This window comes from Mastigoproctus giganteus, chromosome 2 (assembly GCF_048544385.1).
Source record: "Mastigoproctus giganteus isolate SK-2022 chromosome 2, ASM4854438v1, whole genome shotgun sequence".
NCBI classification, from domain to species: Eukaryota; Metazoa; Arthropoda; class Arachnida; order Uropygi; family Thelyphonidae; genus Mastigoproctus; species Mastigoproctus giganteus.
Genome location: NC_143576.1, coordinates 124,845,550 through 124,863,464, shown reverse-complemented (window position 1 = coordinate 124,863,464; position 17,915 = coordinate 124,845,550). Strand labels below are relative to the sequence as shown.

Sequence of the window (17,915 nt, the reverse complement as noted above, 5' to 3'; positions counted from 1 at the left end):
CTGACATCCTTTTGATGGATGACCACAGGAGGCATTGAATGTTACTGTTATTCGGTTTTCAGGAGCATTAGCAACTAAGGCCATATTTCTCCGGGGACATGCAGTGGTCATTCCCTGAAGAGGCATTGAATGGATTATGCTATTAATGGTGGGAAAGATCATTGGTAAAACACCAATGATCTTTTTGTTTTACCAAGATCATTAATACATGAGTTGGAAGAAAAATGGGATGCCAGCAGATCAGCCTTATCCTTAGCTGAAGTGACAATAGAACCATCTTGTTTTGACAGAGGTGGGAGCACAGATGGGCAAAAGTTGCGGCCAATAGCTCTGGCAAGAGACAAGAATGCTCGGCTACCATTAGGGCAAGAAGCAAGTTTTCAACTTTTAGCCTATTCAAAATCTAGTTTAGACTGATTAATAACTGCTTTACAACTGTTGCGAGCTTTGGTGTAGGCATAAAATGAAACTGAAGAATTGGAAACAAGCCAATTACAATATGCATCATTCTTCTCTTGAACAGCGTTAGCATATTTATTGGGAAACCAAGGTTTAGAGATTTTAAGGTGGAATGTAGAATAAAGGATTCCATTCCCACAAGAATAATTTCACTGACACGATCTGAGCAAATGTTGACATCAGAAGTTTTGAAACAGTAATCCGACCAAGGAAAAGAAGAAAAGAAATCTCATAGGTCATCCCATTTTGCATTCTTGTAATGCCAAACAAAAGAGGTTCGGAATAGCCATGAGATAAAGACTGGAAAGGAGACAATCACCAAGTTGTGATCTCAGGTGCCTAAAAGATCACTCACTTTGACTGTGTACGTGGAAGTGTTGTTTGTGAGAAAAAAAATCAAGCGTGTTGGCTGTATGGGTAGGATTGTCCAGTATTCTGCTAGGTAAATGAACAATCTGTGCAAGGTCATTAGTAATAGCAAAAGCCTCAGCATCTCAACCAGCTGGGTCTGTGTAATTAGAAAACAAAAGCCAGCTGGAGTTGTGACTAAAATCAACAACGAAAATAACCTCACTATGAGGAAAGTTGGACTGGAGAAAGTTAAGTTGCAAAGTCAAAGAGTTCCAAGTGATTAGTGGAGTTGGGAGAATGGTAGAGACAACAAATGAAAAGAGGAGATTCGAAATTACCAAGTCTCTGACAGGGAATATCGGAATGGACATATGCACAAATACCACCTTTGAGGCGAAAGGAATCATACAGCGAATAATTTGGGTAACTGAGATGAGCAGTGGTTGAATCAACCGATAACGGAGATTCTGTCAGAAAAAGTACATGGAGTTTGGCAGACTGTAAGGGGAACATCACTGAGATTAGAATTGAGACCACGTATATTTGTGAAATGAACTAGGATGTGTTTCGAAGATTTATATCTTTTCGCAGATAAGTTTGCTCTATTAGTTTGACTATTCATAGTGTATTCAATAGTAGTGTGTGGGGGGGAAACATGCTGTACGAAGTAATGAAATTTTTGGATATGGCGTACACATAGTAAGAATATACTCAGATCCTTGCCATAATGTGGACTCAACAATGCCCTCCGCACCCACTGCTTGGACTCCCTCCAATCACTATCTGGCAGAGTAGAGGCAGCAAAGTTATACACTAGCTGATCTGGACTCCTCCTAGAGAGTTACCAATAGGTTCGGTCCGGTGTACTAACTAATGGCTGGCTTGCGAACACCGTTTTAGAGCTGTAATGTCGAAATGTAAGGAAGTCTGGATCTCACCATGGTGTTCATTATAACCTCAAAAGACATCAACCATGCTATTAGATGGAAGAAATGGGGAAGGGTTGACTAGAACTTAGCTCTGAAGACCAAACATGGATTCCACAACTTCAAACCTCCAATAAGCAAAGTATTGCACCAGTTGATGAGAGTCATCTACTACCTAGTAAATTTATGAAAAATGAGAAACAACATTAGTCCAAGAACCAATCCATGAGGACCCTCTTCAGACACCAATCTGAAGAATAACCAATAATTACAACCCTCTGATTTAAGCCACCCAGCAATCCATCTTACAATCTTAACAGTAATCCCAACATGTTCGAGCTTATATAGTAACCATGAGGAATCGAGTCAAATGCTCTGCTAAAATCCAAATAAATTATGTTGAAATTGTTCCCTAAATCCAGCTCATGAGTAACCGTCAAAATAGCCTACATCAGTTAAATATGATTTTCCCTTAACAAAGCAATGTTGGGTGTCCTTCAGAATACCATATCTATCTTAATGTCCCTGGATTGTACTCTTAATCATTGCCTCTAAGATATTTCCTACCGCTGAAGTTAGACTAGCAGGTCTGTAGTTACCAACTTCATTCTTAGAACCACTTTATACATTGGCGATACATTGGCACTTTTCCAATCCAAAGGAATCTCCACTTGAATCCAAAGATGCCTTCATAATTAACCTCAATGGTTTAATATGCTCCCTGGCAGTCTATCAAATATATATTTTAGCTGTTAGATAGTATGAATCAGAGCTGTAATACTCAATATGTTCTACGTTGACAATAATATTAGTAAATTAATAAGAGGAGTTTACCTCAATATAGTACAGTAATACCCCGAAGTTACGCGATAGGTGGGTCCGACGAAAATCGCGTAAGTCGAATTCGCGTAAGTCGGGGTACAACTTTGCATATAAATACATATAAATTTTGCTTAATTGGGACCAAGGACTAACAAAAACACTAGTTTAGAAGAAAAATATTAATAAAATTGCAGTTCTTTATACATATTAATACAAAATATGTATTAAAAAAACAAATGACTTACGTTAAAAAGTTATTTCGATGTCGATGGCTTCATAAAATCTAACAAATTCGTCTGACGACACAGCGCGTTCTTTTTTTCACGCAGAATTTCTTCGTAGCAAGCTAATAATTTTTTTTATTCCTTGCTTTGTAGCTATAACGCGTTCTTCGTTGGAGTCTATGTTTTCTAAAATTTTTAAGCCCTTTACAATTGAGCCCTTTTCAATTTTCAACCTGTCAAGTTTGCAATTGTCATGTGCTTTTCGCCGTTGCTTCATTTAGGCCTGTAGCACGTGCAATATCACATGGTCTTTCATTTCGCTCAAAGCGTTTCACAATTTCATATTTTTTTCTCTATCGACAGAGGCGGACTGGCAATAAGCCTTACCGGGGAAACCCCGGTGGGCCAGTGTGATTTTGGCCATAAACCATAGTATGAGGCCACTATAAATTTTCCCGGGTAAGAATTTTTGACCCAGTCCGCCTCTGTTTATCGATAATTGCTTTTCTTTTTCTCTCTGAATCTGCAGTGTCTTCACCAGGACGCTTCCTTTTCATTTTTAGGGAATAAAGCACAATTACAAAACGAGGAGGCACACTTCATACGCATAAACAAAGCTGCGCGCATGTAGCAACTGAATAAACAACACCATAAAGGCAGAGATACACTATTAACACCTCACATTTCTAGGGGTTACTACCATAAAACAATAAAAATCCAGTTGCGTTTCTGCTAGTGGAATCTGTTATAAACTGGTAGTAAACTCGATCTAATTGCATTTGCGATTATACCGATAGCTGGAATTGTGTTGGTTTTTACGTTATTATGGTGAAAGTGTGTTTCCCCTTCACTGATATAAAAAACATAAAAGCAGCAAAGTTGAATTTTGTTCATCTTTCGCTCTCATTCTCCACCGTCGCACCGTATATCGATAACATATGAAAAACGACCTTGAAGATAGTGGGTGGCAGCGTTGCCAAACGAAAAAATCAGGAACCGCGTAACTCCGAGTTCGCGTAAGTCGGGGTAGCGTAAGTCGGGGTATTACTGTACGTAGAACACTTCCGTATGATACCCTCCAGAAATTAAAACGGAAAAAACGAAAAAATCGACAACTTACCGGTACATTAAAGTAAAATATAAATAATTAAATAATCAATTTAACACAATTCAAAATCAATTTAAAACAATTAAAATTTAAATTAACGCAATTAAAAGAATCTAACGAAAATATTCAAAACGATTTTCCTTCCTGAAGCTGACAAACCAATTAAAGTAAACCAATTTTACTTTAATGTACCGGTAAGTTGTCGATTTTTTCGTTTTTTTCCATTTTAATTTCTGGAGGGTATCATACGGAAGTGTTCTACGTACTATATTGAGGTAAACTCCTCTTATTAATTTACTAATATTTTAGCTGTTTAGACAAAGATAAATTACTGCAGTGTATTGAGTCTTTACCAATATCACATTCAAATGATAGATTAAAATCTTCCATTAAAATTTTAATCTGCAAATAAGGAGGAGATAAGAAGAAATTCCAACTGTAGTAGTAGTAGTAATAATGAAGGCACGTGATGCAAGAAAGCAAGCATATGAGCTTATGTAGCATCAGCCAAAAAAAAAACCAATTTCACACATCCATTCCCTCTAAAAGTTTGTCCAATTCCTCCTTGAATTTATTTAAGCTATCAACTTCCACAACAGATTGAAGTTTGTTTCAGCAATTAACCACACGCTGCCTAAAAGCAAATTTCTGCACATCTATTCTACAACTGTCTCTTTCCTCAATCTGAATTTATGTCCCCTCAGGTTCGTAATCTGAGAAAGCGGAAGAGTCCCATCAGAATTCAGAGGGCGCCTCCGTAGCCAGATGGGCAGGAGCGGCAGTGCGTAGCACACGCTTCTTGATTAGACCGGGGTTCGAGCCCGTGACCACAAATACGGATGATGCGAAAGGTCAGGGAATGACAACCGCATATCCCGGAGCAATATGGCCTTAGTTGCTAATGCTCCTAAAAACCAAATAACAAGAACAACAGAATTCAGAGGGCTCAACCCATTCAAGGCCTTATACTCCTCAATCAGATCACCTCACAGATACCTAGTCTCCAGCTGCTGCAATTTGCAGAACTTAAGCCTTTCTTGTTGCCCGTCTCTGTACACGCTCAAGCAACTCAACATCCTTCCTAAAATGAGGCCTCTAAACCTGTACACAGTACTCCAGGCGTGGCCGGACCATTGCCTTATACAAAGGGATAATCACCTCCTTGTCTCTGCTAGCAAAATTCCTATATATCAATTGACAAAACTCCATGACCTATTCTAGCAGCCCATCTGGACTGCTCAGAGAACTTCATATCTGACTGCACAATTACCCCCAAGTCTTTTTCATTCTCCACCTTTCTGAGTGTAGTACCACACAGTTGGTACATTTCTCTTGAGTTACTGCTACCCATATACAGTACTTTGCATTTGTCAACGTTAAACTTCTATCAGCCCATCTGCCTAACTTTTCTAGATCCTCTTGCAATAGCATACTGTCTTTACTGTCATTAACAACCCTGCCAACCTTTGTATCATCTGCAAACTTGGACATTTTCTGGTGTTGTTTTCAAGTGTCAACCACCAGAATTGCCCTACAAGACAATATAACATCCTCTGTTTCTAACATAAAAGGAGGGCACTAGATTGTCTTCTTTTCAGACAATTCTGGTGGTTGAGAGTGGAAAATGACATCAGGATTGAGCAATATAGTTTAATATTTTTGACTTATTTCTTTATATATGTATTAATTTTTTTCCTTCTTTTCTCTTTTCTTACTTAACTTTACAACTTTTCTTTACTTCTCTTATCCAAATTACTTTTATTTGAATACTTATTTATATATATATATATATATATATATATATATGTGTGACCCCAAACAACCCACCCACTAGTTATCTATAAACTAGCCCTGGAATGGATAGCCTAATGTACCATAGATACATATAAATATATAGTGATATATACACGGACTAATAGATTAACAGTAGCCGCTGGCAGAAGCGAAAATGATTCTTGCACTGTTTCTATTCAAATGCAATTGAGCAGCAGCCCTGGAAAGAAAGGCAATGGGGATTTCCAGGACTGCTGGGAGTTGTAAAAATGCTTTCATTTTTACCTCTTGGCATGCCTTTAAGAAGCAGTCTCTGCTCTAAGTCAACCTATACTTTTGCCACTGCTATACTTGAAGAACAACATTCACTTCCAGCAAGAGACTGCTTTCCTTTCATTCTAGTATGCGCCCGCTCACACCGCACTAGGGAAAGCAGCAGTTGAAACATTATTCCACCATAATTTGTCCGGCTGGGTTACAGTGAGTGAGAGGTCGTTATTCGATCGGATCGGACATTTTGGTGTTTTTTAGGAGCATTAGCAACTAAGGCCATATTGCTCCGGGATATGCGGTGGTCATTCCCTGACCTTTCCGCATCTTCCGTATTTGATGGTGAAGGGCTCGAACCCCGGTCTAATCAAGAAGCGTGTGCTACGCACTGCTGCTCCTTCCCACCTAGCTACGGAGGCACCTGATCGGATCGGACAAGTGTCATGGATGTTATATTTACAAAAACGGTGAGAAAGCATGCGACTTTTGTCGGGAAAGAAGAGTACCGCTAGAAAGAAACACCCTTTTAGTGTAATCTGAACCAGGTAACAACGGGATGTTTGTTGTGAGATGCCTTGCATAGGAGTGGGCGAGCTTTATGTCTGGTAACCTCTGCCAGGCAGTCTGGAGAAACAATCCTATACAAATATGAAGTTCCCCTTCTACTCCTCATAAATTCCATCTTTGGCTGTGTCAAGTCCCCTAGGTGACAGTCCGTAAAATTGACCAATGTAAACCAATACAAGTCTGGGGAACTCAAAAAAGGGGGACACACATATATATATGTGGAGGGGGAAGAAGGAAAAAGGGTTGTTGTTGGAGTTGTGGTTGTTGGTGGGGTTGCAGAGAGATTCGCAGGTGGCTGTTTTGGAGAGAGAGAGAAGGAGGAGTTAATTTTGTTAGAGTCGTGTCGCCGTAAGAAGATAAGTGAAGACCAAGACAAGAACGTGGCTAAGATTGTATACGATGGGTTCCTCTGCTGACTTTTCAAACCCCGAGGTTAACCAGGAGTTTTCTGGTAAGTCCACCCTTGTTTTAGATTACACCCCTAATGAATCTATCCCACAATAAAACTCTTCCCCTTTGTATTATCTACACCCTCATACATCTCTCCTCCTTGATATACACTTTGTTAAATGTCTATCTATCGTACTTAGATCCTAAGATATATTACCTATATAACTCATTACTTTACACAAGACAGTGAGACATTGTCAAACTCATCTGTTGGTTTTACACTGGTAACTGAATGCTCGGACAGCGAGATGTCTGTCGTTTCACACGAGTACAAGTAATAGCTGTCCTCCCAGGCCACATCAAGAGCAGCACAGACAAGTTTATAAATATTAGCATTAGTAGAGGCATATGATGCAAGAAAGCAAGCTTATTCAGCATCAGCCAAAAAAAAAAAAAAAAAAAACACAACCACTACTCCCATTTCACCCCTCCGATCGTCCGAAATAACATTGTAACATATGTAACATTGTCACATTAATCCACATGCTGCTGTAGCCAGAAGTAAAGCCATAAGTAAAGGTATATAATTTGATGTTAACATATTAATGGTGTAATTATTAGCACCTTTTAACCATTTGTGTAATTTGTCTATGTTTAATAAATCATGTTTTGTTTAATCATCTGTGCCTCTTAGCCATTCTCTTGCCACACTATCCACAGCACAAGTTAATATAAGACTCTGGAGTCTAACCATCTGGAACGAGTCCAAAGCGAAAATCACAACGCAATCTTATTGTTGCGAGTCTATTCTCTACATCCCAGAATAGGTCTTGAGAACATGAGATTTTGTCCTAATATAAACCAATGGTTGATCATGAGAAACCCAGGAGTTTTCTGGACACCTATATTAGTGAATGAGTTTGCCAGGAAGTTGTACGGTTTACACTGATTGTTGTCTGGCAAGCACACTATAACGGAAGGCCTGTGGAACAAGTAAATACATGGGCTGTGTTAGGGTAACTAAGAGAAGAAACAGGTGCAAGTATACTTGCATGTACAACAATGCTAGGAGTATAGTTAATAAATTTGATGAGCTTGCAGTGCTAGTCAAGACATCAAAAGCAGATACTGTTGGGATATCAGATATGTGGTACAGACAAAAGAAGTGCAGAATTGGAATTTGAGTACAATGTGTACAGAAAGGATAGACAAGACAGGAAGTTAGTTAGTTAGTTATTTGGTTTTTAGGAGCATTAGCAACTAAGGCCATATTGCTCCGCAGACAGGAAGGGAGGAGGGGTTATGCTGTTAGTTAAGAAACAAAATCTAAGGAAGTGCATCCAATTGATGTTTGTGGACAATGCAATTTTTAGTCTGTTTGGTGTGATATAAGCACTTGGAAAGGAAAAATGAGAGTAGGTGTGTATTATAGGCCTAATGAATCTGATGAGTATAATGAGCAATTCTGCAGAGAAACAGAGTGGACCAGTAAATCAATGTCTTATAATGGGGGATTTTAATTTCCCAGAGATTGACTGGAATTTGTGGGTTGGTCACTCACACACTAGCCAGACTTTTGTGGATTTATTGCATGATTGTTTTCTACAGCAGCATGTTCGGGAGGCAACTAGAGGGAGTAATACTCTTGATCCGATGATCAGTAGTGATTCTTCGTACATTAAGAATCTGCAGATAAAGGAACCACTAGGTGGCAGTGATCAGTGTGCTGAAGTGGGATTTACTCAAAGAGGTAACCACCATCAGGAATAAAGGAAAGGGTTTCTGCTTTCTTTATGAAAGGTGACTACAGTGGTCTGACACAGTATTTAAATTCTATACAGTGGGACCAACTGATGATGTTATCAACAGCAAATTCAAAATACACAGAAGCCTATGATAAATATAAGCTGGTCTGAAACAAAGTCACAAAGGAGGTTAGGCAGGCAAAGGCAGATTACGAGAAATCTTTGGCAAAGGATGCAAAGAAAAACAGCACAGAATTCTTTTCTTATGTAAACTCTAGAAGGGGATGAATCAGATTGGTCCACTTTATATCGATGGTTCAACTGTTGATGAGCCTACTCAGGTAGCTAACAAACAATGAATATTTTGCATCTGCATTCACACATGAGGAGTTATTCAGGGAGGGGAATGCCAGAGGTGTATTAAATTCTGGCAATAAGCTAGATAATCTTGTAATAACTTGTAAAAAGAGTAAAGTAAAAAGAGTAAAATCTTGTTTTTGTAATGTAAAATCTAGGTTTTTTTCCGTAGCATGGTAGTTAACTTGCCATAGGCAAATACTAATTTTCTGCTTTCATGTGAATGGTCTGGATGTTACTTATAATTTATAGTTTATAAAAGGTATATTTACTTGCTTTTATGTAGAGTGAAGATACAATATTATTTTAATTCATTTAATAATGAGAATTAAAAGATATAATATTTAGGAATTAAAATTACAGAACCAACAGAATTAAACATATATGCAATAACCCAGATAGAAGCTTTAAAAAAACTGAAAAACACCCTCAAAAATAACAATATACCTGATAATTACATCAGACACCATATAAATGCTGCCACATAAGCAAAACTCAAAATACCACTGAACATTAATCCTAATAGTATCATAGTAAAAATCTTTCCCACGGAATAAAAATGCTCCTATTGGAGCTAAAAATTAGCCCCCATCTGCAAGGTACCTAGATGTTCAAATTCAACCCTACTTGCAGGACTATAAATACTATATAAAGTAAAGACACCGATCATTATCATCATGCAAGAATATTACTTTTTACAAAAGTTAAACTGGAATTCATACATTAATTATTACAGCATCATAACAAACATGGAATATTACGAGAATCCACAGGGTTAAGTTTCACAGATTCACATGAAGGATGCTGTATATATGTATATAGTTATCCCCAAGGGCACATACTGGGCCTTCGTGCCTTAGAAAAGTGTTGCTAGTCCATGCCTTACAGATAGCATGATCAATTTAATTTTAACTTTAATCCCTAAATATTAATATCTTTTATATCTCATTATTAAATGAATTAAAATCATATTGTATCTTCACCCTACAAAAAAACAAGTAAATATAATATACCTTTTACAAACTATAAATTATAAATAACATCCAGACCATTCACATGAAAGCAGAAAATTAGTATTTGCCTAAGGCAAGTTAACTACCATGCTACGGAAAAAAGCCTAGTACGACTGTGTAACAAATAGAACTACGCAGAAATAAAACTAAAAGAAGGAGGGAAAAATTAATATTTTCAGTCTCACTACCACAGGATACAGAGTATGTATCAGATTAAAATACAATGGTATTTTAATCTGATACATACCCGTAGGGCTTTGGCTCTTCTATCACAGTTTACTGTCTTTTACGTAAACCACAATGTTGAATTAAAAAATTTAAGTACATACAATTTACTTACCTTATTCCAAAAAAAAATTTTTCCCCACATTATGACCTAAAGTTAACCTAGCAAAACTGGTATAGAGATTACAGAAACGGGCATCTATGAAACATTCTTCTTGTTTGGCTATGTCTGCTCAAAGTCCCCGAGGAAGTAGCAGATATATGGCCAAGAGGGAGAATGTTAATTTTCTTTAATTTCTCCAAATTACTCCAATTTTACATTAATTTTCGAAGTGGCATTAGCAAGGGCACATGATGCAAGAAAGCAACCTTATATAGCATCAGCCAAAAAAAACAACACACACACTCTGCCTTAAATCTGTTTAAGCTATCAAATTCTACGACAAATGGAAGTTTATTCCAGTAATCTACCACCCACTGGGTAAAGGCAAATTTCTGCACATCTATCCTACAACTGTCTTTCCTCAATTTGAATTTATGCCTTCTCAGGCGATTATTCTGAGCAAGAGGAAGAATCCCATCAGCATTGAGCATGCTCAAACCATTCAAGGCTTTATACACCTCTATCAGATCACCTCGCAGGTGCCTAGTATCCAGACACTGTAATTTGCAAAACTTAAGGCTTTCTTCGTAAGAGCAACCTTTTATTCCATTCACTAATCTTGTTGCCCTTCTCTGTACTCGTTCCAACAGCTCTAAATCTTTCCTAAAATGAGGCCTCCAGACCTGTATACAGTACTCAAGGTGTGGCCTAACCATTGCCTTATACAAGGGGATAATCACCTCCTTATCCCTACTAGAAAAATTCCTGTATATCATTAACAAGGCTCCATGAACTACTCTTGCAGACCATCTGCACTGCTCAGAAAACTTCATATCTGCCTGCACAATTACCCCCAGGTCCTTTTCACTCTCTACCACTGTCAGTATAGTACCACACAGTTGATACATTACTCTGGGGTTACTGCTTCCCATATGAAGTACTTTATATCTGTCAATGTTAAACTTCAGTTGCCACCTCTCGGCTCGTCTTTTCTAGATCCTGTTGCAGCAGCGTACTGTCTTTAGTGTCATTAACAACCCTGCTGACCTTCGTATTGTCTGAACTTGGTCATTAAGCCTGATATACCATCATCAATATCATTAACGAATACAGAAAATAACAATGAACCCAACACTGAACTCTGGGGGACTCCACTAATAACATTAGTTCACGAAGAGCAGTGTCCATTGATTACCACTCTCTGTCTTCTCCCATTCAACCATCACTTTATCAATATCAGCAATTTGCCTCCAATGCCACACTGCTTCAATTTGTGCAGCAGTCTTCCAAGAGCAACAGTATCAAAAGCCTTTCTAAGATTCAAATATATGATATCAAAATTATTCTTTGCATCCAGTTCCTCTGTGACTACATCATAGTATCCAATCAGATTGGTCAGACAAGACTTCTCCTTAACAAACCCATGCTGTGTCCGAGCTATAACTGAAATCTTCTCTAGATAATCCTGCAATGCTTCTTTAACCAGTGCCTCCATTAATTTCCCAGGAACAGATGTTAAACTAACAGGTCTGTAATTACCTGTCTCTCCCTTTTGTGGATTGGGGTCACATTTTCACATCATCAGTCAATGGGTACCTCCCTTGAGTCCAAGGAAGCTCTCATAATTATGGCTAAGGGTTTGCTTACTTCCTTTCTTGCCTCCTTTAATATAATTGGATAGATTCCATCTACCCTAGGTGCCTTTCTTATGTTTATCTTCAACAATTTCTCCTCCACCCTACTCTTATTTTACTTATTTTATTGTGAGCTTCCATGGTAGGAATTACATATGCCCTATATTTCAAGATAGCATGGAGCTTACTCATGGGTTATGGAACAATCTTAAATTCAGTGTTCTTAAATATGTCCACAACCCATGAGTAAGCTCCATGCTATCTTGAAATATAGGGCATATGTAGTTCCTACCATGGAAGCTCACAATATTGTTTACAATATTTCTTGTGGTGGATACAATTCTACTTTTATTGGCTTGACCCAAAATTCACTTTCAGTAAGGATACAGCAGCATTTGGCATCAGTTAGAGCAGATAGAATGGGTGCATCTGAGCTTGCATTTCATGCAATCACAGATGGACATATGTTTCTCTTTAATGAATCCAAGGCTCTTAATAAACAGCGTGAATATTTTAAATTATTAATTTCCGAAACATTAGAAATTGATTTAAATATTAATTCTATTAATGTACGCAGACCTTATAATATTTCGGACTCGTGGACTCTTACGCGCATGCATGAATAGCAATTCACACATTGGTTTACATAAATAATCCCGTGTCAGGTGTCATTAATTTGATATAAAACAGGGGGGGGGATAGCATTCGCGAATCACTTTTGTACTTCTTGTGAACACGGTAACAATACCGAATAAGGTAGTCTCTTAAAAGAAGTTACTAATGATTTTAAAGTTTAACTTTCGTGTGAATAAATTTATTAGTGTTGTTGTTTTTAGAATTTTGCGACAATTGTTTTTCAATTCTCATGATGGCTTGTGGCGTTGGTTGGTTTTTGGAGGTTGGTGGCCGCCGTCTTTCTGTGATTCTTTCCAATTCCCTTGACAAGTGATATGAGAGTTGAATACATGCTTATTTTAATTAAGAGTTAGCATTAGCATTAGTAGAGGCATTTGATGCAAGAAAGCAAGCTTATGCAGCATCAGCCAAAAAAAAAAAAAAAAAAAAAACCCACTTCCACTTCACCCCTCTGTTCGTTCAAAATACCTGTCCAGCTGAGCCTTAAACTTATTTAGGCTATCAACCTCCACCACAAGGGATGGAAGTCTGTTCCACCAACCAACCACCCGCTGGCTAAAGGCAAATTTCCGCACGTCTATCCTACATCTGTCTTTCCTCAATTTGAATTTATGCCCTCTCAGGTGATTTTTCTGAGCTAGAGGAAGAATCCCATCAGCATTGAGCATGCTTAAACCATTCAAGGCTTTATACACCTCTATCAGATCACCTCGCTGAGAGTTATTTTAACTTGATTCATTTATGAGAATACACAGGGGGAGGGGTAAATTATATTATAATCATTTGCAATTGAGTGTTCAGAGATTAACAGTCCTACTCAAAGGTATGAGGTTTTCACCTATAATTTAAGATTAAATGTAAGAAAAGAAAGGAAAAAACTGACTCGAGTAAATAATACGGTCTTTGAGATAACAGAAGAGGAGAAAAAGCAGTATGTACTGTAACTTAAGAACAGGTTTCAGCTTCTGCAGACTGCTCAGGACCAAGATATCGACAAATAATATTACAACTTTCTGAAAGTGATAAAGCCCAAGAAACCTATACGTAAAAAGAAGAAAAAATTAGTCAAGAAACACTTGTCATGATGAACGAAAGGCGACAAATGAAGAGCAAGATAAACACTGACAAGGAGAAAATTGAGTATACTGAGTTATGCAGAGCCATTAGAAAGAGACTCAGAGAGGACATAAGAAGATTTAACACAAGAAAAGTTGAACAAGCATTAAAGGAAAACAAAGGGCTTAAATCAGCAGTAATACAGAAGGACAAATGATACTTAAACTGAAGAATAGCGATGGTGTACTTATAAATAGCAGAAGTCAAAAGAAGAATAAATTTTGGATGGGTAGCATTCAGGAAATATAGTCACATACTGAGGAGCAATATCCCAGTTTGTCTGAAACGTAAAATAATGAACCAATGTATACTCCCCACCATGACTTATGGAAGTGAAACTTGGGCACTCACCAAAAGAATGGAAGAAAAGCTGAGAACTACACAGTGAAGAATGGAACGAATTATATTGGGAATCAGACTGTTAGATAAGAAGAGAAACACATGGATTAGGCAGCAAACTCAAGTAAAGGATATTCTTATCAAAACTAAAGAACTAAAATGGTCTTGGGCAGGTCACATAGCTTGAAGACATGATAACAGTTGGACTAAGAAAATAACAGAATACCCAAGAGGAGCTAGAAAAAAACCTGGAAGACAACGGCGGAGATGGATAGATGAAATTCATGAATTTGTGGTAAGTAAATGGATAGCCACTGCAAAAAACAGAAGGAACTGTATAGTTGCTGGAGAGGCCTTCATCCTTCAGTGGATTGAAAATGATGGTACATTAGGCTATGATGATGATGGTACTTTAGGCTATCCATTCCAGAGCTAGTTTATAGATAAGTAGTGGGTTGGTTGCGGTCACCACAAAGCTGATGCTCCCATGTAGAACCAAAATTTAACAATAAGCAATAAGTTTCGTACATATAAAAACGATGCATTTATAATGGCGAATTGTTCCTATACAATAGCATTAACGTAACACATAATAACCACCCCTTAATAATTAAAAGTCATCAGACACAACTCCAATATATATACTCTACACATATATTCTACAATTCTACAAAACCTTTTTTTTTGTAAACAAATAATATTCATCATCGAATTAAAAATAATTAAAATAATAATAAATAAATACACGATACGCCAATTTAAAACCATCAGTTTCGGCGGTGTATGCAGCTTATTTCGATAAGTACCGTACCCTTCGTAAACTGCGCCGATTTGTTGACGTAGTTCCATGAGCGGAAGGCCCTTCCTTTCCTATAGAAAATTGCAACCACCTTTGATACGCACCACCGTCTCCTCCCGGCACACCCTTTTCTATATCACCGAGACATAAAGAGGCGTCTGAACGATCTTTTGTCATGACCTGGAAACTACCTTTCACTTTTAATAAACATAATCACTTTACACAAACAACCAAAACTTGACTGCACATAGTCATTACAAACAGCATCCCACATATTTGAGCAAAACCCACACGCACACACCTGTCCAGTTTCTACCAAGACATCTAACGACAAAAACAGTACATAGGAGAATTGAAAAAATAATAAATAATTATTATTCATACGTACAGTGCCGGACAAAAAAAAAACTACATCAACTTAAAAAAAGTTATATTTTTTAGTGAAATGTAGAAGATATCGTTTGATTATAGTCATTTTGTTTGTCGCAAAGTAAAGTTATTGCGTCAGATAACGCTTCTATTGCATCCGACAGTAATTGCAAGGTATTGCATCAGCCGTTTCTATAAATACGGCATTGCAAGGGTACACACGCTCATTAGTATCCGGTTTTGCGGATGTGTAAGCATGGCTCCATATGTTCAGTTGACACCAAGAAAAAAAAGTGTAGCTGCTGCTCTGTCCCAGTAATGGCTTTCTATGCTTGCTATCGCTGATAAAATAGGCTGCCACCAGTCAACAGGGGTTGACGAGGCTACTGGGAGTCAGAAGTGGTCAAAGCCGCTAAGTGGATTTTCTTATTTATTGATTTGAAATTATTGTTTTTCTAAAACTTTTGATTTAAATTTAGTAGTATAGAATTATTTTGTGATTTTCTGATTAATCTCGTGTATATATTCTTTACTTGGCCTTGTAATTCCATAAAAGTACCGGTAAGGGTATGAAATGAACATGTTACAAGTTGCAGCTCTGCTGAACGAGAAGTTTTTTAACCATATTTAGCCGCTTATAGACCTAGTCAGGATCCTTAGTTTATTCTGAATTGAGACAGCGAGATTTGAAAGTTAATACTTAAGTGTCAGTAGTTTTACGTTCGTAACTTGCCGCCATTGTTATGTGACACAACGTTATAACCCTAACTAAATAGCATAAGCTTAGTATAGTACAGTATATAATATAATTATAATACAATTATTATTGTATTATAATTATAATTATATTATAATAATACAATTATAATAATATAATATAATACAACGAAGTTAAACTTCGTTGTCAATTAAATTGTACTTTTAACTAAATACATATAACGACTTAGCTTACAAACATAACATAATTAATTAATACATAACTTGATACGGAAGTTGTATAAACGGAACTCGTAGATAATACTCTATACTGAAAAATATATATAGCGTTATAACTGTGTTGTGATACAAGTTTAGGGTTATAATTTTGTACTGAAATTGAAATTTTATTGAAATTAAATCGAAATCATTAGCATTAGCATTAGTAGAGGCATTTGATGCAAGAAAGCAAGCTTATGCAGCATCAGCCAAAAAAAAAAAAAAAAAAAACCACTTCCACTTCACCCCTCTGGTCGTTCAAAATACCTGTCCAGCTGAGCCTTAAACTTATTTAGGCTATCAACCTCCACCACAAGGGATGGAAGTCTGTTCCACCAACCAACCACCCGCTGGCTAAAGGCAAATTTCCGCACGTCTATCCTACATCTGTCTTTCCTCAATTTGAATTTATGCCCTCTCAGGTGATTATTCTGAGCTAGAGGAAGAATCCCATCAGCATTGAGCATGCTTAAACCATTCAAGGCTTTATACACCTCTATCAGATCACCTCGCTGGTGCCTAGTCTCCAGACACTGTAATTTGCAAAACTTAAGCCTTTCTTCGTAAGAGCACCCCTTTGTTCCATTCACTAATCTTGTTGCCCTTCTCTGTACTCGTTCCAGCAGCTCTACATCCTTCTTGAAATGAGGCCTCCAGACCTGTATACAGTACTCTAGGTGTGGCCTGACCATCGCCTTATACAATGGAATAATCACCTCCTTATCCCTGCTGGAAAAATTCCTGTATATCATTGACAATACTCCTTGAGCTACTCTTGCAGCCCGTCTGCACTGTTCAGAGAACTTCATATCTGCCTGCACAACCACCCCCAGGTCCCTTTCATTCTCTACCACTGTCAGTGTAGTACCACAGAGTTGATACGTTGCTCTGGGGTTGCTGTTTCCCATGTGTAGTACTTTACATTTGTCAATGTTAAACTTCATTTGCCACCTCTCAGCCCATCTGCAAAACCTTTCCAGATCCTGTTGCAGCAGCATAGTGTCAGTAGTGTCCTTGACAACCCTGCCAACCTTTGTATCGTCTGCAAACTTGGACATTAATCCCGATATACCATCATCAATATCATTTATAAATACAGAAAACAATAATGGACCCAACACTGAGCCCTGAGGGACTCCACTAATAACATCAGTCCACGATGAGCAGTGTCCATTGATTACCACTCTCTGTCTTCTCCCCCTCAACCACCCCTTTATCCATAGCAGCAATTTGCCTCCAATGTCACACTGCTCCAATTTGTGTAGCAGTCTTCCATGTGCAACAGTATCAAAAGCCTTTCTAAGATCCAAGTATATAATATCAAAGTTATTCCCTGCATCCAGTTCTTTTGTGACTGCATCATAGTATCCAATCAAGTTGGTCAGGCAAGACTTCCCCTTAACAAAACCATGCTGTGTCTGAGCTATAACTGAAGTCTTGTCTAAATGATCCTGCAGTGCGTCTTTAACCAGTGCCTCCATTAATTTTCCTGGAACAGAAGTTAAGCTCACAGGTCTATAATTACTTGTGTCAGCCTTTGATCCTCCTTTGTGAATTGGGGTCACATTTGCACATTTCCAGTCTATGGGTACCTCCCCTGAGTCCAAGGAAGCTCTCATAATTATGGCTAAGGGTTTGCTTACTTCCTTTGCTGCCTCCTTTAATATAACTGGATAGATCCCATCCACCCCGGGTGCCTTTCTTGTGTTTATCT

General features: G+C 37.8%; 1 protein-coding gene across 1 annotated transcript in view; it reads right to left on the bottom strand.

Moving 5' to 3' along the window:
* The window catches only part of alpha-Man-Ib (alpha-Mannosidase class I b), a 189,605-nt gene extending 174,434 nt beyond the window's left edge, over positions 1–15,171 (bottom strand). The window contains exon 1 of the mRNA XM_090390023.1: positions 14,870–15,171. Coding sequence (XP_090246149.1) covers positions 14,870–15,034 — 165 coding nt within the window. The 5' untranslated portion in view covers positions 15,035–15,171. The remainder of the gene's footprint in view (positions 1–14,869) is intronic.
* Positions 15,172–17,915: the final 2,744 nt, after the last annotated feature.